Source organism: Pimephales promelas, chromosome 1 (genome assembly GCF_988280905.1).
Source record: "Pimephales promelas chromosome 1, fPimPro1.hap1.1, whole genome shotgun sequence".
Taxonomy (NCBI): domain Eukaryota; kingdom Metazoa; phylum Chordata; class Actinopteri; order Cypriniformes; family Leuciscidae; genus Pimephales; species Pimephales promelas.
This window is the reverse complement of record NC_142769.1, coordinates 29,518,147-29,541,669: the sequence shown is the minus strand read 5'-3', so window position 1 is coordinate 29,541,669 and position 23,523 is coordinate 29,518,147. Positions and strand designations below refer to the sequence as shown.

At 37.7% G+C, this 23,523-nt stretch overlaps 1 protein-coding gene across 9 annotated transcripts in view; it reads left to right on the top strand.

Moving 5' to 3' along the window:
• sorcs2 (sortilin-related VPS10 domain containing receptor 2) overlaps positions 1-23,523 on the top strand; it is a 179,132-nt gene that overhangs the window by 44,598 nt on the left and 111,011 nt on the right. For all 9 annotated transcript variants that reach the window (XM_089129425.1, XM_089129428.1, XM_089129431.1 and 6 more), the window contains exon 2: positions 11,771-11,838. In XM_089129425.1, coding sequence (XP_088985551.1) covers positions 11,771-11,838 — 68 coding nt within the window. The remainder of the gene's footprint in view (positions 1-11,770; positions 11,839-23,523) is intronic.

Below are 23,523 nucleotides of genomic sequence, written 5' to 3'. Positions count from 1 at the left end.
ACAATAGTAACTAAATGGAAGCTATAAAATGGCAAATCAGTACTTAATGGACATTATTACATTGATTATCACATTGGACAATATGGACACTAGGTATTTGGTTTTGTTTTGGTATCTTTACTTTTAACATTTGTCTTGTATTTACAAATGCTGACCACCTTGAAACATACTGACCTTACAGGGTGGTCCCACATTTACAAAGTACTGCGTGCCAGTAAACATTCTCCAGCCTGTTAAAACAAATATCTATCACCATATTTCTTTCCCTGCCATATGTTTTAGAGGCCATGATAGGAGATTGCATTAGGCTATAATGTGAACAAGCTATGTAAAGTAAAATTTTCTAGGAATAGAAGAAAGTTAAAGGGACAGTTCACCAAAACCAAAAACTCACTCATCATTTCCCCTAAAGTTGTTTCAATCATGTATGATTTTTTTTCTTCTGTGGAACACAATATATTTTGAAAAATGTCTGTTTTTGGGTGAATTATGGGTGAATAATTCCTTTAAGAAATCCCCTTTACATTTAATAAATACATGATTTGTTTATGTAGATTAGTTTTAAATAGATTGAATTGAATGATTTTGTAGAGAACCATCAGGCAGATGCCGTGAAACAATATGAAGAGGAAAAATTGAGTGAGAGTAAAGTTTTTGGGGCGAGAGGGCAGCAGTGAGGTGCTTTACCCTTGGCAGTCAGACAAGCTTGTGTGCACAGTTTAATGGAGCAATGAGGCCAAAAAATACTTGATTCAATTAGCCATAAGAGCATTAGGCTGAGCTACAGAGATCTCTCTATACTCAACATGTTTACATTGCTCTCCTTTAAACCTTGTGTGGTCAGTATATCCCTCTTAATTACTCTCTCATCATCAGATGGATTCCTTTAGTGGTCAGTGTAATTTCCCCTAATCCAGATAAAGGCTCACATTAAAGTAATATATTCATATGTGCATGGCCAATCTAGACTTCTTCAGGCAGCACCAGTCCACATCTAAGGGGACTCCATTAACTGAGGCAATGGCTTTTGCTTTGTTTGGAAAAGATTAGAGGTTAAAGCAAACATTGTGGGTTTTTAAATCAGAGGATTTGTGTTTTCTCATGTCATTTGAAGCTTTTTTTATTTTATTTTTTTAATATAGCTACATAATGAGTCATATTTCAATTCAATTTAATTCAAATTTATTTGCATAGCGCTTTTTACAATAAATATTGTTTCAAAGGAGCTTTACTGAAAGTGCATTTCAGAAATGTACATAGAAAAATACAATTAGTTAATCATGTTTTAATTTAGGGCATAACATATCGCCGGCGTTGAGTCGTTTTGTCACAGGCGTTTAGTCATCTCATCGCACGTGTTGGGGCATCTGAAGTCTCTGTGAGAGGCTGGATACAAACTGGAGCTGACAAACGCTATTCACTAGCGTCCCGAGATAACAGCAGAAAAGCAGATGGAAATAATTAGCAAAGATGCTGTTCATAATATTAATGCATTCGATCTGATTCAACTGTTGTATAAAAGGTAAGCATTATGTGAATGCTTCGCTAAAGAGATGCGTCTTTCAATCTAGTTTTAAACTGGGACAGCGAGTCTGAGCCTCGGACAATATCAGGAAGGCTATTCCAGAGTTTAGGAGCAAAATGTGAGAACGCCCTCCCTCCTTTAGTGGACTTCGATATCCTAGGAATGACCAGAAGCCTTGAATTTAGTGATCTTAAAGAACGCGATGGATTGTAGGGCGATAGAAGGTCCATTAAATACACAGGAGCTAGAACTTTTAGGGCTTTATATGTCAGTTGTAGTACTTTTTTAATTGATATGGAACTTAATAGGTAACCAGTGTAGAGATGATATAATTGGTGTTATATGATCATATTTTCTTGATCTTGTAAGAACTCTAGCAGCTGCATTTTGCACTAACTGTAGCTTGTGTATTGTGTATTGTGGATGCAGGACAACCAGCTAATAAAGCATTGCAGTAATATAGTTTCGAGGTCATGAATGCATGATTTAACTTTTCTGCATCAGAAACAGATAGCATGTTACGTAGCTTAGCAATGTTTCTAAGGTGGAAAAAGGCTGTTCTTGTAACATATGAAATATGATTTTTGAAAGACAAGTTGCGGCCTAGTATAACACGCAGGTCTTTTACTGTAGTGGATAAAGTAACAGAACAACCTTCTAAATTAAAGTTGTATTTATAAATTAACCTTCTAAATTAAAGTTGTATAAGAGGTTTTGTCAGTAGTTTTTTGGACCAATAAGTAATACCTCCGTTTTATCTGAATTTAATAGCAGGAAGTTAGTGTTTTTTCTTCTGGCCGTGATGAAATATATAATTTAGTGTCATCAGCATGACTGTGGAAATTAATTCCATGTTTTCTTATAATATAACCAAGTGGCAGCATATATATTGAAAATAGCAGAGGGCCTAACACCTATTATTATTCAGGAATATTTCATACAGTTTAAATATTTCTTTAGTTAAATCCAAAATAAATTAAAACTTTTATTCAGGAATAATAATTTATGATGTTACAAAGGATTTATTTTTTAAATGAATCTTTTGAAATTTCTATTCATCAAAGAATCCGGATACAAGCACAGTTTCCCCAAAAGTTTTAAGCTGCACAACTGTTTGCAACATTGATAATAATAAGAGATACTTACCAAACCTTTGAATGGTAGGTTGTAATTTGATATATTTAATAAAGGTGTTTGGGTCTGGCCGTTGCTTTTCTGGACCAGGTACAATGGGGCTAAAAGCGCACTGGAGTAAAAGGTGCATTTGACTTTAATCTCGTTTAAACCACTAGAAAGAAATTCAGCTCAGCACTTTTCTTAACTCTTTTTGATGATGCACGTGGAAATTTGGCTGATCCTTGACGTGATCGCAGACAGCAATGCAAAGCTGATTCTGCGCTAATTTAATCTAATATTTCATATTTGTTTAAATGTTGTAGATTTATGTAGCAAATGAGAACCTACAAAATTATCTATATTTTGAGACAAAGGTCTTAATGTTTTTCAGTTATGTTCAAGGTAATTAAAGCAGTAGTTCATTATTGGAAGAATGTTTAAAAACGGATGGTGTCTGCTGTTGAAGGCACAATAACAAAGAGCTGGCTTTTCCATTATTTGACATGACATGGTTAGATTCAGTTTGGGTTCAGTGTCCAGCTTAGAGAATAACCAGCATATTTAATGAAACCATCATGTTTAAAAATGTCACTGTTGAGCTGCATACAGAGGTATAAAGACAAAGATGACAGGTTCAAAAAGTTAATTTAATAATATCCACAGAGTAATTCCAAGCGAAGACATGCACATGGAACCAGACAAAAGTGAACTGAAAACACAGGACTTAAATACACCGGCAAATGAGGTGATTAACAATAACACAGCTGACAGTGATGACAAATCAAATCATTAACTATGGTGACAATTAGTGGCAGGAAATGGTGCAAACTGAGTCCAAACAGGTTAATATTGTGACAATCATATAATAAAACATCATATATATATTTGTAACTGCTGTAAATATTCAATTATTATGGGATTTCATATAATGTGTTCAGAATCTTTACATTTTAAATAATATTGTTTCTGAATATTTAATGACAGTATATTTATTGAGCAAAAATGAATTATTTTATTTATCAATGTAAACCGAAAATAGTGCAAACTTTTCTAAATAGATTGTTTTGAACAAGTGTTAACTTCAGATATGATTAAAAACATATTATTTTAGCTGAGGTATTTGAATAAACAATGTGTACCTTTTGCCCCATGCTGGTGAACCTTTTACCCCGTGTGTGGTCCACCTTGCCACCTCATACATTTATTCGATTTTTAAAGAAACAAACAAACCCCTTCTATGATTTATTTTCACACAAAATCTGTTGCTCCATCACTCTGCAATAGAAACATTTTTGTTTTTTCTGTCTGCAATCATAGAAAATGGGAGTAGTGAAAAGCTATTTTTTTTCTTAAGGTGTGCCTTTATCACCCTATCTTTACTCTATCAGTTGAACCACCAGGGTAAAGGTTTAACAATAACCATATTGAATATTATCTCTGGATTGACATCCATTTGATGTCAGATTAACATATTCATTTTGTTAAAAAGTGTAAATTTACAGTATGGGTATTGAAAGTCAAGCAGCCCTTCATCAACATTTAACGATTTGCCATAATTTAGTTAGTATTTTTAAATTAAGTGAATATTAATTGTTCTTTTTTAAGTAATATATTTTGTTACATTTCTGTCATCCTTTGTCCCTTTCTTTGTTTCTCTTTCCCTTTGATAATGTCTTACTTGTTCTGGTCCCACCCACAATTTTAACCCCTTGAGTTTGTTTTGTTTCTTGACCATCATGGCTTCTTTGACCTTTAATTGTTCCATTCCAGTCATTATTTGTGAATTTATATGTTTGACTGGAACCTTGTGATCTGCAAGCATTTTTGTTAAGCAGCGCCATGGCACATCGCTTCAGTGGAGCATGCAGCTTAATGCGGTGCGCCTTAAGGGGTCTCAGACAGAATGGGGTTCACATTCCACTGCTTCTTAAGACAGTCAGTTTTCAAACCAGCACGCAAAGCTTTGTTGTCAAGTCTGAATCTTTAGTATTTATGCATAATCTATTACAATCCCCTTTAATTCGATCCAGGTTTAGTCCCACAGCTTCAGATACTTGTCCTTTGGATCTGAGACCCCATTTACACCTGGTATTAAAATGCGATCTGTATCCAGATAAGTTATCCGGATAATTAGTACCGATTCATTTACACCTGGCCACATAAATGTGTTTTTGCAAAACGGATATAAATCCTATCTTAAACTCCCGCATTATATGCAGATTTAATGGATTGCACGCCACCAAAAGCAACAGATATGAGCTGCATTTTATTGATCATCAGCTAATTTCCAAATTAAAGACATTAATAAGAGAGAATGGCAACAGCGCTGGTAAGATCACTTTGTTTCTTTACTTGAAGATGAAGCGTCTGTGACTTACTTTCACTTTTATTTGCGATGTTTGCACGTTGGCTTGATGAATAGACGCTCAGCTGCTCATCTGCGGTGATGCGTGTCGCAGTAGCGCCGTCATATCTGACTATAACATGACATATAGCCTATATAACACGCTCTCACTCGTTTATTTTTTAGCATTTTTAGGAGGAGTAAAATATACGTGGTTTCAACAACCAGATTGCGTTTACACCTAGTAAAGATCCGAACACAATGCGAGCCAGACTACCTCCAGATGTGTTCAGGCAGATCCGATCACAATCCGATCACAACGCATTTACACAGTAACATGCGTTTTTTATTATCCGGATAACTTATCTGGATACAGATAGCATTTTAATACCAGGTGTAAATGGGGTCTCAGAGATACAAGTTATCTGTCCTCTGTTCACTTCACACAAGTACACAAATAAGTGAAGACAGATAACATTGCCAAACTTGACAGGAATAAGCTTCAGGCTCTGAATGCTGATAATGAGACAGGACGGTTTCAGTGGAAGAATGATATTGGGATCATGTCGAATTTAAAGAATGTCAAAGAGAAATATAGATGGAAATGTATTGTCAAAAAGGAATTATTGCATGCAGAGACAATAATCCATCAAAACAAGAGAGAGTTTTGGGTGTAGGAGGGGTAGATAGATACAGACAGAATAACGGAGAGATATGGGGAATATGGAATTATCACAGCATAAAGGGATGATTGAGAGTTAAGGATTACTGTGTTGCAAAGGTGACAGCTGTTATGCCAGTAATAACAGCTGTGTCCACTATGAGCCTCTCTCACTGTGTCTGGCTGAGAAAAGCCTCCTCTGTCAGTGTGCCAGGAGGCCTTGCCAGATCTTCTATCTGCAGAGTTCATTATAAGCCTACTTTTCATCTTAGTTCATCAATGCACCGCTGCAGGCCATCCAATCAGGTCTCAAACTCATGTACACCACAATCACAGTTAGACGCTCAAATTCAACGGTCTGGCTGGATTTCCAGAGTGATGGGAAAAAAATTCATTGGGAAGAAACAACAGCTGGACAGTGGGTCTGCGGTCACTCTTTTGCCTGTATCAGCTGTTTTTATGTGTCACTCACATGCCGGGCATTTATTGCCAGTGAGTACTTAGGGAATGTAAGAGATGTTGTGTTAATGTCGTACAAGGTATGCGTCAGAAACAATAATACAAAAAATCCATTGAGACTGGTTTTTAAATGATGAGGTGTGACCTTTTTGTGTTTACACTTCATGTGATACGATCTTCACAGAGCGGATGCTACATGGCAAAACATTCTTAGACTAGCACTTAGGACATAAAGCTACAGTTACCTTGGAATTGATTTATTTTTGTATATTTTATCTTCAACCAAAATTGAGTAAAAGAGTTTCAGTCGTGTTCATTTTGGACTTTTACATTGCAGAGTCGCTGTATTGCAAGTAAATGTAATCAATTATGGCAGTAAGAATAAAATATGTAGCTGCAGGTTGTTCTCAAAAAATAATTGTATTTTAATTGCACATTACATGTCTAATTATACTTTAACGTGAACTCTGCAATGTAAAGTGTGATATTATATTAATATTCTTGTCAGTTTCTTTTGCTCTTAAACATTGCATGCATTAGTTAACCTCCTCGACGAAGGCGGATCGTTTTCTACAGGCACATCTTTACAGTAATCCTCTCATAATCTAAAATTCCTGAGATTACCTAATCAATCAGCCTAGGATACTGTAGAGGAACATAAATTAAACTTGTTCATTACTCATTGGTATCCCCATTCCAACCGATCACTCGTTAATTTGAGAGACAAGATGCAGTCATTTTAATTGTGAACGGCTTTCTATGTATCTTTTTGTATGTGTGTGGTCTCACTGCATCCGACGTGTTAGTTGAGGGACCATGCATTTTTGCAGAGTGATTCATTTCCATGTCTGGCTTTATAAGAATGACTTTCAGTACAGACTTGGTGAATTATTTTCCCTCTATCACTTGATTTACTGCCCTTCAATGAAACGCCGAGTTCATTGGAATGTCGAATAGTCAACTGAAGCCAGGGCTCTGTGCAGCCACAGTTCACATGTGGTATGTTTGCCATGGTGCTTTTTTCAATGGTGCCTCTTGTGGCATTGTGTTTGTCCTTTCAAGGCACGTCACAGGCTGGTTGGCTTTTCCCTAATAAATGTCACCAACTGGTTGAGAAATGGCATTCTTCCAAAGCTACAAATAGAGAACTTTTTCTTGGCATTTTTTTGAGCAAATTTCAGGGGGAAAAAATGCACTTTTTCGAATGATTGTTGAAGAGATGCAGAGTCTGAGAAAATATGACTGAAATAATAAATTTATGTGTCCTCTCTTTCCTCTTTGGGTTTTGAAGCACTTCAGGCATTAGAGAATGAAACATGCAACATAGCCAGTAGGAGGAAGAAACACAACCGCAGAAAGACATGGGAAAGTCAGGCGGTTCATCAGTGCATCCAAACACCATTTATTCAAAGTCTCTCCCTTTAACAAGGTTAGAATCTTTTCAGATGTGGATTTACTTTTCAAGGGCTGTTAAACAAAACAACGTTAACATCAACACATCCAAAGAATCGATTGAGAACTCTAATGTCCTCAATGAAATGTTGTCAATAAGAGCAAATATTGCTTCCCTAATTTATATCGTCTTTTTTATTTATGACTCTGCACTCTGTCTCTTCCTCTAATTAGAACCAGATTTATGGTTTGTGGTGTCCTTAAAAGAAGCCTGATGTGGAGGCGCTGTACTTGCTGTTTTTCAAGCAAATTGCTTTTTTTCCTAGCATGTGATGAACTGCAGATATTTCTAGACTAAGATTTAGATGTAGCTAAAAATCAGTTTGCCAAGCTGATGTTCTGGGATGAGGGCCAGTGTGTTGGTATGAATGCACTGGGATCACAGCTCTTTCCCTCCGAAGGGCGCCGTTAGAGAGTCTGTCTTTTGCTGTGCGGTGGACTGATTGATGGCTACCTATCCCCCTGCTTCTATCGCCATTACTCACAGCAGCAGAAATCGTTTTCCCCCCAGAAGAACTGTGACCCCTCGTCTCACAGCAGAACAGATGGAGAGACAAACTGTAGACCTGCCTTTTCTTTAGTGACAGCTTTTTTATGTCACTAAAGAAAAAACATTTTGACTTCTGGATAAATGATTTATGCATAAAGGCTTCTGTGACGCAGCTGAGAAAGGCTGAAGAGGCGCTTTTATTCGTTTTGTATCTTGGCAAGCCAAATCTGTGTGTGTAATGCTCAAGGCATTTATCTGCTTTTATGCAGGACCGTGATAGTGACAAATCCCAGGGATCTCTGCTGAGGTTTGAGAAAAAGCTCCAATCTTTCCTTTATCCTTTTTTGAAGCGCACATAGTGCCGTTGAGCATATTGTACCGTCTCAAGTGGTGTGTATATAGAAGAGAACTGATTTTACAATCACACTTTTTCCTTTTTCACCCTGTGCAGCTTCTGCTCTCATCAATCCACTGGGAAGTTGACATTATGTAAATTAAGGATATATGATGTATTGATATTAAATTGGTTATTGGGCAACATTAGCTATTTTAAATTCATTCATTCTATTTTGTAAATGCATGTTATAAAACTAATGCAATTAAAATTACAGTATACAATTTGATATCAGCCAGAAATGTACAGTAATATTGGTCAATCTATATTTGAAATATATTGCATGACTGCAAGTTTTGTGTTCTAAACACTTATGATCACAAGATAGCATGTTCTCCTGTGTAGATTTTACTGTTGTTTTTCTCCCTCTTCATCTTTTCGTGTCCGCTCTCTCTTCCTCTTGATAAACCGATGAACTGAGAGTCTCCCACCAGAGTGTGTGTATTAAGTCACTTCTCATCATTCCTAGCTGATGTCAACTTTGTTATTGCTCAAACTAAATGATGTGAAGATTATTCTCTGCATGCTGATGTCAGTAATGAGTTCAGTGGGCTTTGCTCTAAGCTGCTGATCATCAGTTGTTCTTTTCTGAGTGAAAGGCTTTGTTTCCAGTGGTTCATTAGCGTTGTACTGCAGACAGCTGGGTGCAGACAGACTCTTTCCAAAGGCCACCATCTGATGCCTGTGCGGGGGCACTTGACCCCCTGTGTAGACTGGGAAGACTATTCGCTGTGGAGCCTGATGCCAAAAGAGCTGCAATATACTGCGAGTCTGTGACCAACTAATACGTTTGATTAGCTTCAGCTTTATTAACTTTATTTACTTGTTGGGGATCACACTGTGGTATTTATTTTGGAGAGCACAAATCTAACTGTCTTGTGTCTTGATGGTTGAATTTAGACCACTTATCCACTGTTTGATAAATGTTTTATTTGTCACAAGCTTTCAAAAATTATAAGAGTCTAAAAAGAGACTGTACTTGGTTATTCTTCCAGATACAGCTGTGTTTGCAGTAACATAAGCCTAATTTTCTTCAGTATTCCCAGAGAGAAAGGTTCTTCAAATTAGTTACAGATCACATCTGGTAAATAGTTATGTTCTTGACAAATTATGGCATGAATAGCCAAGAGGATGTTTGGGGGGCCTGATGCCTGAGATGCTTTTCAGATTTGTTTGGATGATGGAAGTTGATGATAGACAAAGAGAACAGGACAGACAGAGAGAGAAAGGAAAATAACATGGTATGTGGTGGAATAGGAAAACACAAGAAGCAAACTCTGTTTTAACAGTTTCAATAATGGTGAAATTGCTCAGATTGCTCACATACTATTCACACATACCACAGTAAAGACAAAATTATTGATTTGGTATGTTTGGTAGGCTGCACCGCTGTTTTCACCATTGATAATAATAAGAAATGTTTCTTGAACAGCAAGGATCATGTGACACTGAAGACTGGAGTAATGATGCTAAAAATTCAGCTTTACATCACAAGAATAAATTACATTTTGAAAAATATTTTAAATTAAATTAAAATTATTTTTGCAAGAATAATATTTTCACCATATTTTCGAATCAATAAATTCAGCCTTGGTGAGCATAAAAAACTTCTTCCAAAAACATTAAATAATCATACAGACCCCAAACTTTTGAATAGTATATTATTTTTTGTATTATTGTTTATGTAATGCATTATGAATGTGGAACCTAAAAGAACGATTACAGTGACTTTCGTGCTCACTTATATGACTAAACTATACTAAAAAGGTCAATTCAAGTTTAAATTAGAAATGTATTAGAACAAAAACTATTTGGCCTACCAAACTTCTTGTAAATAAGCATTAAAATGCATTAAATATTGAATCTTTGATTTCAATGAAAAAAAAAATCCTTCCAGCTTGATTGAAGGCACTTTTGAAAAATATATTGAAGTGACTGCAGGAATCATTTATATTTAAATGAACTGGCTTTGGGTACAGCAGTTCAGTTTGAATCTAGCTATAAATCACTGTAAAAGCTTAAAATAGCTTTTCGCCCATACACATATCCTCCATAAAAAACATTGCTTTTAGCCCATGCCCCCCCCCACCCCCCCTCAGCTTTGGCATCCCAGTCGTCTACAGAGAGAGGGACAAGCTCAGGGCAATAACCCTCTCAGCCAATCCCCTAACAAAGCGCAAGAACTGGCGCGGTCCACAGGCTTCCTTCCACGTTCCAATATCGACCTGTCAGTCACCCTGCCAAGGCCCTGAATATCTCTGACCCTTTTTCCTGGCGATGCTTTTCCAGTGGGCTTTGCTGTCCAGCGTGTGAGGCAGCAGAGAAAGATAAAGGAGACACACAGACACAAGTCATCCTCCTTCACTCACATTCTACTGATTTGTTACTGCAAACTCAGGCATCCATAAATAAAAGATAGGATTGAGTTTAAGGGATACACCTGACCCTGGCTTTTAGACCTTAGCCAGAGGACGGCATCGCATGTGTGCACACGTGTCTGTAGGGTATTTCCTTTTAATTCACAAGATCTGTACAAAATATTAAGCATGTTTTGTCCTTTACACAAACATAGTAAGTGCTGGATTTGAAACCAGTTTTATAGAGAAATAGTGGGTTTTGGGTTTATTTTTATTTTTTTTGTCATGCTTTTTTCAGAGCTGTATCATACATATTTGGATTAAAACTAAAATGCAACTGATGTATGTATGGATGGATAAGCATGGATGAGTGAGAAAATGTATTGCTTGTTAATACTATTGTCACCCTTGCATTATTTCATGTGATTTTCGATACAATTCTATTACACTTGTTTTTTGAGAAACACCCCATGATAGAAAATATATTGAAAAAATGCACTTTGGTGATTTCATCAGAAAGTCTGACTTTAATCTGATCTTCATCAACACCAGCTGGCACTTCAGTGATAATTCTAATCCAGACCGTGAAAGATTTATATTGTGTTATGAAGTTACAGGTTTTAAAATTGGTAACCTGTTTTAGATAACGTTCCAATGTATTGGTTGTCGCTTTAAGTTATCTCTGTTTGATTGCAAATGCATCACAGGTCAATAACTTCTGTCAGCTCCTTCTATACTGCTAACTCCATGCTGCCAGTTGAAGAAAGTAACTTGGCATCATGCCGATGTATTCATCAATACTATAGCAACTGCTTGCTGTGACTAAAAAAGCTTTTTAAGACGAAAAAAGCGTTTTAAATGGGTTGAATGTGTTCGAATTGCTCCATCTCACATGCACTGTATTTTTTAATATATGATAACAATTATGAAAATCAATTCATGTTTAATGACACTTTGTTTCTCTCTTTATAGGTCATCCTCATTCTCACTAAATATTTCCATGCAGACTCCAACAAAGTTCTTGAGAGTTCCGTCTGGAGGTAAGTGACAGGAGATTTTTCTTTTCCGCTCAAATTTAGGTTAAAACAGTTCAAACCTACAGACTCCAAGACAAAAGTGACTTCAGTCGCAGTAGGAGCACGTTTGTTAATGATGATGGAAAAATTCCCTTGTGGCAAATTTATGATGACAACAGTCAATTTGTAATTCAAATGATTATCCCTTGGGATACCCCAGAGAATCTTTTCAAGCTATTCTATTTATTTATGTTATGCCAAATTTAAAGATTTCTTGTAGAAAATATTAAATGCTATAGCCTTAGTCAGGTCAAGTCAAGCTTTATCAATCTTCAACTAATCTTACAGGTTGTGCTGCTAAATGAATAACAATTAAAGTTTTAATTTGTGTGACTAGACATTTTTATATTTAGTCATCTTATACAGCATGAATGATTAATCGAAATAAAGATGCAAATGGAAAATTACCTGAGTGAGAGAGGAAGTAAAAGAGAGAGAGCGCAGCTTGGACACATGGATGGACTAAGTGGCATACAGCTCAAGGGAGAGAAAGAGAGATGCCAGTGGGGGCTGCTATCTGGCCAGCCTTTAACACAGTTGTCCAGGAAGACAGAGCTCAGGTAAAGAGGAAGAACATAAGGCATGAGCAGATGCCAGTGAAAAGAGAGCTTCTATTATCCTTTCCTTGACCAGTAAACAACAGTTCAAAACATTCAAACTGACCATCACCAGACCCTCATTGTAAAATATTTCACTCAACAGGCTTTGACCCTCAGCGAGCTTTAAAAAAAGTTATAAGACGTAAATAAGCTCCTTTGTTCTTTTTAATGCAATTTTACAATCCAAGAAGAGAAAGTTCAAAGCGAGAAAGACATTACCATTATTTATAATTCATAAATGACCATTGTTTGTGCCTTGATCTCTCTCTTGTGTTGGTTTCTGCTGTCCTCTTGGGTTTGATAAGAGTCCATTGCCCTAGCAGTGAACTTAGAGATGACTTAATTAGGCCTGCTGAGGGCATTTCTGGACCATATGTGCTAATTACCTCACACTATCCACTTATTAGCAACTAACCCTGTATAATGCCCGCCAGCCAGGTCTTTGTTTGTTTTGCTTTGTTTGGGTCTTCATAAACCTTTCTGGGTTAGGCAGAGTTAAGCTAAATTAGCTTTCTATCGTGAGAGAAACGTTGTTGTTTCGGTTTTTTATATTAGTGTTTAAAATTAAGAGACCACTGAAGTGTGAAAAGAAGATGGAGCTAAAAATATAGTGCGGCATATGGAATAATTGATGCCAGGTTTGTTCCAATGCTCTCATTAGCCTGTCTGTCTGAGGTTGATACGAGGTTGGCATTAATTTTACATTTGGGCACAGAATATATCAGTTGCACAGCTGCCTAATGACCAGGTGGAATGCTAAACACTGTCTTTTCCCCAGCAAGAGCTTCAGCATTTAACTCAACCCATGTTACATGCAGGCAAACATAGCAGAAATGTGCACTAGAGGAGATAAAGAATATGTTTTGAAAGAAAAGGCACAAGACTGTACTTGACTTGTGTTTGGGCAGGCAGGGTACCTCAGTGACCATCTGGAAAGGTCTTTATGGCAGGAAGGCAAAATTACAGTGTGCTGTTTCATCATCCTTCCTATTCACAATGGTACTTCAAACATCTGCTCTTTTTGGTACAGTTATTTGTGTCATAAGGATATCATTACTTATCCCACCTTGGGAGTTTTTTTTTTTTTTTTCATACCTCTCATGCAGAAATCTGTTTCAGTAACACAGATGACTGTCCTAAAAAAATCTATGTTCTAGAATAAATGAATCGAATTAGTGAAAATGTATCTTAATTTATTCATGATATTCAGAGCTGCCGAATACCAGACTTCAAAGTCCAGTCCATCATGAACCAGACAGACAGTCTTTATCTTGTCATTTAATAAATTATGTAGAGTCTTCCATGGTGATGTTTTAATTGTTGTTGTTCAACTCATAAATTATGCACTGACGTTATGATGGAGCGGTCTGAATTCAAAGACACAAGGAGCAGATAAATCGAATTAAACTGGAGATTTAAGTTGAGTTCAGGCAATTTGTCGAGTTAAAGTCGAACATCATTTGCAGCATCGAAGAAAAGTGTGTGAAAGCTTTTCGGTAGCCTGGTTACAAAGTAGCTTATGGGTGAAGGGTTTATTTGCTTGAATAAATTAGAACACAAATACTGTCTTTTTAGACAGTATATTAAATACAGTTTCAGGCAGGGCTGTTGATGGAAGGTTATCGAATCAAATTTTACTAAACTAATAACAATAAATCACATCTATCAATATTGGCTGTGAAAAGCCACTAAATAAAGATTGGTTACATTAATATGGCAGATCAGAAAATCATTGAATAGACAGTCACCTTACAAAATATGGCTTCATGCAGTCTATCTGATTTACTTTAATAACATTGAATACAAATGGATAGAGTAGCCAAAATGTAAATTCTGTCATTATTTACTCTCCAAACCTTTCTTACAAAAATATCTTATTTTCTTTAGAATGATATAAGGACACGTAAATCATGACAGAATGTTCACACATCACAGTTAAACTTTCTTGTATTTTGTCCATGTTGTTCTTGTATTCTGTCTGTGATATTTTTTAATGATCGATCTGTGTGTACTTGCAAAAACATGAAGGTGGTGCTTTAAGCTTGAATTGCACAGATGGTAGATAAATTGCCCATTACAGTGTCAGGGGCATGAAAAATTGCATATTTTTTATCACATTATTATTTTGAATAATTAATCACACTAAATTAAATCGACAGCATTTGTTTCTGAATATATTCTTGATAATTGATTGCGTGAGGTCATTAGAAGGTTTGTGGTTGTTACATCATGTATATTGAAGGTGCAGAATCTGGGACATTTTGTCTTTGGCTTGGCTTTGATGTCTTTCTTTTAATGTACCCTACATTAAAGGTGCAATACCTAAGATTTTTGCATTAAAATATCCCAAAATCACAAGGCCAGTGTTATATATTTAGTAAAGATGATAACTCACAATATTCCAAATCTTTCAAACAATGTTTAAATCGCGAGAAAATTGAGATTTTAACCAAGGAAACGGCACGTGTCAGCAGGGGTGAGCTGGGAGTCGCGAGTCAATCGCGTCATATCCGCTTACCTCGGTTTCCGCTCTTACTACGTGTAGTCCTGGACAAATGCGGTAGTTGTAGTTGTGCGTTAGCGCCTATCAAACGGCAGCTTGTTTCGCGCATTTGTTATGGAATGGAGCACATATATTCTTTTCATTTATTCTCGGAATGTGAACTGTTGGCTGTAAAGGGGGTCGCACACCGGACGAGAAGCGCCGCGTCACGTTTAGGACAACTCCAGTAACGTTATCGAACACCGGACGCGCACTTTCTCATCAGTGTATGGCCAGCGATATTGTTATGTTTAATGACAGAAAATGAAGATAATGTCTGTTCTATGTTATTGTACTGTACAATTAAATACAATCGTTGCTGAGTCTGCATTCTGAAAACTTTACCTCAGAGCATCCGTTCACAGAATGAATTGAGAATCTCACGTGAAAAATCTAATAATAATCAGTAATTGTCATTCAAGCAGCTGATTTCTGTAAATGACTGCAAAACTAAATGCATAGATATTGCAGCATAGGGCAAAGTCAGGATCCATTAGCAACGGTTTGAGGCAAAAATAATTACAATTTTATATAAAACTATGTAAATGGCGCTCTGTGGCGCAGCAGGGTTTTGAACACGGTCCTGAAACGTTGCTGGGCGCCGCGGACAGACGCCGAATGGCGCCGCCGGTATGTGTACACTTATAGATAATAATGTGTTCGAATAATTATGTGGTGCAACGCGGCGCTGCAGCTTCTCGTCCGGTGTGCGACCCCCTTAACGTTAATTTTGTGAAACTGTAGCTGTGGTTGAATACTTACACGACATGAAAAGATGTGTCAAAAATGTACATTGCAGACATCCCAAGTCTCCCGGATCTCCCGCATATTGATAGCGTTTCCCTGATGCCCGCAAATTAGTTAAAATCTCCCGGGATATAATGTTAGAGCGAGACATACTGCGCGCATAACATACAGCGCGCTGCGCGTGCACTGTACAGAGGGAGAGACTTTGCGTTTGTGCCTCGCGAACGCGAAAGTTAGCCTTCCCTCCCACCCCCACAATCTTGTTATCGAAATATACCTGCCGGAAATGAATTCTTGCAGGTTGGGATAACTGACATTAAATTGATTTTTTATTTTTATAAAGTTACCAAGGAGGGCCAACCACGTCAACTCCTTGCGAGAGACCTGCCCCTTCAAACCCTCTCCACCATAGCTTCGTCCAGTGACTCGTACAGTAACATCTGTGATAACTAATTTACTTTTAAACCTGACTTTTCTTGCACGGTTATTTCAGTTTAATGAAATACAAGCATGTCATTAAACGCAACGTTTATAGAAATCGAACTTTACCTCATCCATGACAACTAATTTTCGATTCCCGTCTGACTGATTTATCCACGGTGGAGTTGAAAACAACAGTTCCCATCATTCCGCGTTCCTCCACGGCGTCATCAAGCAAAGCCGTTGTTGTTGTTTTGAATGTAGCGCCCTCTAGCGGCATCTAGATCTTAGGTATTGCACCTTTAAAAGAAAGACATCAAAGCCAAACCAAAAATACCTAGAGAGGCACCTTAAAAATTCAGTATCAAAACAGTATCTACTATACTTATGATTTGCAGCTGCCATCAGATCCAATATAGCTGACTGCTACATCTGTCAGCAAAAGTTTCTTTACAAACTTTCCATTACACTATGCTTCATTTACAAAACAATCTATGGTCAAATTCTCTGTGCAATCATATAATCCTCAGTAAACCAAAATAAACCATCCAGTTGTTCCTGAGTATCATTCCTGGTGTCATTCTGAAGTCTGTGCAGAGATGCAAACGAGCTGTTAAAACAGGACATGTCAAAGCAAACTTTCCTTCATGCTTCAGTTTACTTTTTATTTATGCTTTAAATTTCCATTTGTCCTCTTGTCGGCAGACTCAAGTATGTGGAGTAAAGTAAATGGTCTCTGTATACTGCATCCACTGTAGACAGTGTCAGTGATTATAATGGGTTCTATTTCCTTTTGACGTGACACGGCGCTCACATCTAGTGTGTGTGACGTTAAAGGGTTAGTTCACCCCAAAATGAAAATTATGTCATTAACGACTCCCCCTCGTGTTGTTCCAAGCCCGTAAGACCTCCGTTCATCTTTGAAACACAGTTCAAGATATTTTAGATTTAGTCTGAGAGATTTCTGTCCCTCCATTCAAAATGTATGTACGGTATACTGTCCTTGTCCAGAAAGGAAATAAAGACATCAAAGTAGTCCATGTGACATCAGTGGGTTAGTTAGACTGTTTTGAAGCATCGAAAATTTTTGGGCATTTTTGCATTCAAGCATTTTTGGTCCCAAAATAACAAAAACTACGACTTTATTCAGCATTGTATTCTCTTCCGGTTCTGTTGTCAATCAAAACCGGTTCTGACGCAATAAACCTGAAAATATGCTCTCAAAATGGGAGAGATCAAATTATTCATTAAACTTTACATTTGTACAGTATGATGGTTTAATTTGTACTACTCTTACCACTAGGACGTAAGGGCAGGTTGGAGTGGAGGAAGGTTTCTGGAGGAATTGACTTGGCATTGCATTGTGACACTTCATTCTACTGATGTCGTCTTAGCTTAGCATCTTATTTTTGTTTCTATTCCACTGCAGTATCTTTAACATAAGCTATTTTTTGAACGCATTGTTTCTACACTACTGCTCTTTATTTGTTGTTATTGACCTTTATGTCAGCAGAGAGAGGACAGAGAACACAGCAAGTCTCAGTGATCAATGAATATGTGATTATGTGTGTGTGTGTTTCCTCAGAGGTCTTGGCTTCATTGAAGAGCATGATCCCTAGCTGTAAACCTCTCCTGAGGTTCTTTACTGTGTTTGAAAATGTGTGTAAATTATCTCTATAAGGTAGTACATTTAGTATTTATTATTATTAGTATTTATTATTATTAGTATTTATACTATTCTGTACGTGATACTAACTCATATCTAAATTATCCCACTCTGAAGTGGGAATCCTACTCTCTTTTGAACTCAACTTTAATGCAGAGTCAGTAGCTAAACAAGCGTTTCTCAACCAGCAGCCCACGGCTGGCAATTTCTGAATTGTGTTGCCTAATTTGAACCATTTAGCATTGATGCTGTTTCATCTCTGCTAGTGCTTTCACCAATGCACATGCATGGGCTGATGATAGAGGAATAATTGCATATTTTTGCATTGTTAAAATACTATCTGGAAAGTATTTACTTTCTTAATTAAATTGACAACTATGAAAGAATAACACTTAATGCTTTTTCTCAAAATTACACTTCTGTCATTAGAATAAAATACTGTGAGGTTACTGATATATCGTTAGTCTCACATGGCCTGACCTTTGATTAACAGCATATAAGGTCTAAGCTCCATAGGCCCGTCAGTTGGTGAAGGACTCCCCACTTACTGTAGGTAGGCAGAGGACATCTTACTGACATATAAAGTGACTAATAACAGTTAGCTTGTTTCAGTGTGTCATATGGGGGCAGGTAAATGACGCTAGCCTATACAATAACAGACAATACAACAACGCAACCTTACGCACTTCATTTAAGATTGACAGGAAAGTTCTGAGAACAAACTTTCATCATTACTTCATCTTATGAGATCTTACAAGACATCTTAATCACTTTAATGCATTATTTGAATTATTAGCTGCAAATAATGACACAGCAATCTGCATTAAAACACAAGTTGGATATGATTATTTCAATCAGTGAAACTTCAGTCCAACATTTACTTATTCATTTGAAGCGCTCATTGTCAAGACTATGTTTCCTGGGGGAGTCAGCTAGTTTCCTGTAAATCAGCCAATCAGATTTAGTCTTTGCGGAGGTTTTTCCAGATCAGTGTACCATATGCATCAGATGTTTAGCAAATGGAGTGTGGGCGGTGTGACTTCTGAGGGTGACACTAATATCTTGTTAATTTTTACAGCCCTAAAACAATTTGTGGCCCCCTTGTTGGCACCCCTTGTGGCCTCTTGGGGAACCCAGTTTGGACTACAAACATAGGCAACATTCACACAGCATTAGATTCAGGAGTAACGATAAAACTATATAACTACCCAGGGCTCATTTTGAGGGCAACTATAAGCTGTTTTCGAATTGGCCCTATACCCTTATTTACTATTACCTATATTAGTCTCTAAATATAGTCTATATGAGGGAGTGAATGAAAACAAGTGACCGAAATTCGGACACAGTGTGCTGGAAGGGCTGGCACTTTTGTACAGTTTGTGCTTGCTGTTTAATATTAGCTCCAGTAGTAATGAAAATATTTATCTTAAACTCTGTCAAGGAATCGATATGTATAAACCTCAATTTAATAATTAAAAAGGAATTTATACCTGTAACCTGTGTGATATTACGCTGTACCCACATTAGACCAGCAGTGGATGGATGAATGGAGGATTCAGCTGCGGGTGCCTTCTTTTGGCGAGACGGGGGATTTCATTCGATGTGAGTCTCATTGTGCACTTTGGGTATTTGCTAACTGTTGAGTTTACATCGCTTGTTCACTCGTTATTGCTTTATGCATTGTGGGATTGAATGACTGTATTTGAAAACATCCACTATGATTTCGGACACCACTAATGGCTGTTCCCTCAAATAGTGCCCTATTTAAGGGTATCAAGCATCACGTTAGTTCAGGCAGGCCACTTCGCATCAGTTGATAGCCAGCAGTTCATGACGTGTTTTAATCAGTGTTCTATTACATCTATCACAGCGGCACAAATAAACTCCCATTTCTTCAGCATTTTTTCCACAGCATCGCCTGCTCGCATTAAACTCCAACCCTAACTCCCCCCAACGGACCTTTAATCATTCTTTTTTTTGGTTGTTTTTCCTGTACAGTCATACATTGCAAGCTTTATCATGTATTTGTATTTTTACAACTGAGTATTTCAATATGCATTACTGGTTCTGTTCTGTACCCCAGGGGTTTTGACTTGCTGCTCTCCTCTGTCCAGGCATAGCAGCATGGACAGGCGTAGGAGTTTTTGCCCAGAACCGAACCATAACGCCAACAGTAACTGTATGCTATAAATGCAATAAATGTATATACTTGGCAAAGTGGCCCTGACTGAAATAGGTGTCGATTTCGAAAACAGCCCTAGTCTCGGTTAGACTGTCTTCATATTTGCTATTTACATCGATCACTGTTACTATAGTTACAGGAGTTATTTACAGGCTTTGCAAGAACAGAAAACTGGGTTTGGCTTTGTTATTTGTTATTAAGATGTTTATGAACAGGACAATTGAAGAGTCACACCTGTTGTCAGTCGCAACTGACTGTACGTGGCTCTGTTAAACGGACCAAAAGATGCCTAATTTGTGTAAGACTTTTGTGCTCCACTTCAAATAAATTAATATGCTTTCTGTCAGGCTTTAGAAGAGCCAGTTGAGCTTTCTTTATTGATTGCATTTTTCTTGATGTATACAAATGACCGCTTCTCAGAGTCTCTTAAGCAAACTCCCAGCCGCGTCGGAAGCTGATTGAGCAGTTTTGAGAGCACAGACGCAGGCGGCATGAATACATTCTGATGTGTTTATCTGGAGTGCGCCACAAATAACAGGAGTGTGCGCACGCAGAACTCACAGGGAGCTCTTGTGTATGTAGACGCAGGAGTACACCCACATTTACTCGCTGGAAGCGGAGCAGCACTTCCAATCACACCTTTCAAATGCATTTTGTGTTTCACACTCTCTCACACATACTCACACATGTCTTGTGCAGATGGGATTTATAATTCATGTGTTCTTCACACATCTTTTGAACTGCTTAAGAAGGATTGCCAAGAGACATTCCCCCCATCATGCCTCTCTCACACACACACACACACACACACAATTCACAAGGGGATTCACTCCTCCATAAAACATGAAGAGATTCTCCAGCATCCCATCAACCCCCACCCCTCTGACCCCCTGTGCCTCCGACAAGTGTAATTAAGGGTCCTTGGGGGAGGAAGAGGGAGCGAAATGAAATCACTTCAGGCAATGCCTCCCGGGCCACCAGTCAGCACTGTCTTTTTTTAGAGACTTTAAAAACTGATTTTAGGATCTCAAAATCCTAGCTGTTTATGTCTTCTCTTTACCCTTTTTATATTACCAGCTTTGTTCTACTTACATTTATCACACAGCTGCTGCTTCTCACTATCTCTGTATCTTTGTTCATCTAGTCACCCATCACTCAGCCCACACAGAATCACAGCACTGAAAGCTACAATTGGAATGTCTGTCATTCACAACAGAGTTCTGCACATCATCCCGCCTCTTTCAAGTTTGTTTGTTAAATATTTAGGCTATTTGATTAACAAGAGTGTACTACTTACTGTAAGGTACTGTAAGGTTTCTCTTTAGTCTTAAACAGAACTTTAAAGGATAATTCTGGTATTTAACACCTTGAGTCTATTTTGTAGTTTGTTTTGAATGAAATAGAGTGGTGGACTTAGAAATTTTGACAATGGGTCCTGTCTCGACTTTTTGACTATTTTAGAATCGCCTGTGACAGCTTTAGACTGGGTGTCTATGGGCATGCACAAACATGTCCTTAAAACAACCCTTAACGTTCATTTTCAAAACTGTGCAACTCACCGAGTGGTTGGTGGTGTTCGTTGATGTTCCGAAACAAGTAGCGTAGCGAAATACCGTTTCTGTCGTGTTTTATTTGTCATTTTTTAAAATCCCATTGATGTCTGCTGGAGGATTCAGTGCTCGTTGATATTACTGCGCTAGCTACCGGGAACGGAAAGGGGTCTGTTTACATTTGGTTGTATTCTTTTCGCTCGGTTCTCCGTCTTGCGATATTCGACTGTGTCTGTGACTTTTTTTACGGTGCGCTAGACACCGTGTTCCGTACAGCGTCCTGGTTGTCGCCATCAAGTGGTCGGGAGTGTGCTAACGCTTCAGACTCAAATATCGAGCGGAAGTTTATACGCGGTTGTGAGGTATCTGAAAAAATAGTTCCACTAATAGCACACACAAAACTAATGCGCCGTCGCCGATATATATATTTTTAATCATCAGCGAACACCACCAACCACTCGGTGAGTTGCACAGTTTTGAAAATGAACGTTAAGGGTTGTTTTAAGGACATGTTTGTGCATGCCCATAGACACCCAGTCTAAAGCTGTCACAGGCGATTCTAAAATAGTCAAAAAGTCGAGACAGGACCCATTTCTAAGTCCACCACTCTATTTAATTCAAAACAAACTACAAAATAGACTCAAGGTGTTAAATACCGGAATTATCCTTTAATAGTGAAGAAGGCGATAAATTATTATCATAATAAGAGATCATATTTGGTGTCCTTAATTGGCATTAAAAATGTTAAAACCCCTGCTTTAGGCTGTACTCCTGTACATGTTTCTGTCTCAATGATTGACATTTTCTCTACTTCAGTTTGTAAACTTTGTACTCTTCTCCTTGACTCTTCCTCTTTTTTCCTTCTCCACAGACTCAGAGTTGTTAAATAGTTAATACATGCTCTGGCTCTTCTCCCGCATGTATATTGAATAGTTATGGGTCCTTTGCACCAGACATTTCTGCAGAATCTGGGAGAAAAATAAGATCTTAAAGAATACCACAAACTGTAGTTCTTTGTCTGTTTGGGAGTTGCATCAAAGACTTCGAGCCAGAGACCTGTTTCTGCCTTTGTATGTTTCTTACTCTCACACATGCACATTTACACAATAAAGAGGGGAGACATGTAGAAGGCTAGAAAATATGCCTTGGTGAAAAGAGGGGAATAGTCCATGGAGGTAAAATATGAAGGTTGCCGTTCTCCACTGACAAAACACCATGAAAAATATTTTCTCAAGAATCTAAATGTCAACGAACTGTCATGCTTTTCTGTCAAGTCCTAACTAACGCACGTGGGCTTAAAGCAGCAGTTGTAAGTGATGGTGCCATTTACAGTGACTCTATTAACACCTCAGAACTGCTAATGATGATGATGGGGAAAACAGACAAACAAAGAGAGTAAAATACTCAATACATTTGTTGTGAATATATATGTGCATGAATGAACAATCTTTGGTATGATTTGTGCAATATACCATTGTTTATTATGACTGTAAAGCTTATTTGAGTCTTGAGAGAGACTTAAGATGGAGAGAATTAAGTTTAGCAAAGTATTGAGTAAATCACTCCAGACATACTCAGCCAACAGGAAAGACTGTTATTCAACATAATTCTAGTCCTAACTGATTTCTTGCACTTTTCAAGTGGTTTTGCGTTTCTTAGATTGTCAAGGCTGCTCACTCATAAATACTTTCATCCACTCTGCTGTTTCTGTTGCAGAGGCATGACAGATAGACACAGAGAATCTGATAGATTGTTCTCTGAGACACAGACCGATATGATCTAATCAAATGAAACATCAGTTAAAATGTTGGTTTAAAGGGGGCATGACATAGATTTTATTACTATTGGAATAATAAGCCTAACTACACTCTACGCTAAAAGACCACCTCACCAAGGAAGTCTAACTACATTCTACGCTAAGAACCGCTTACTAAGGAGGCTTA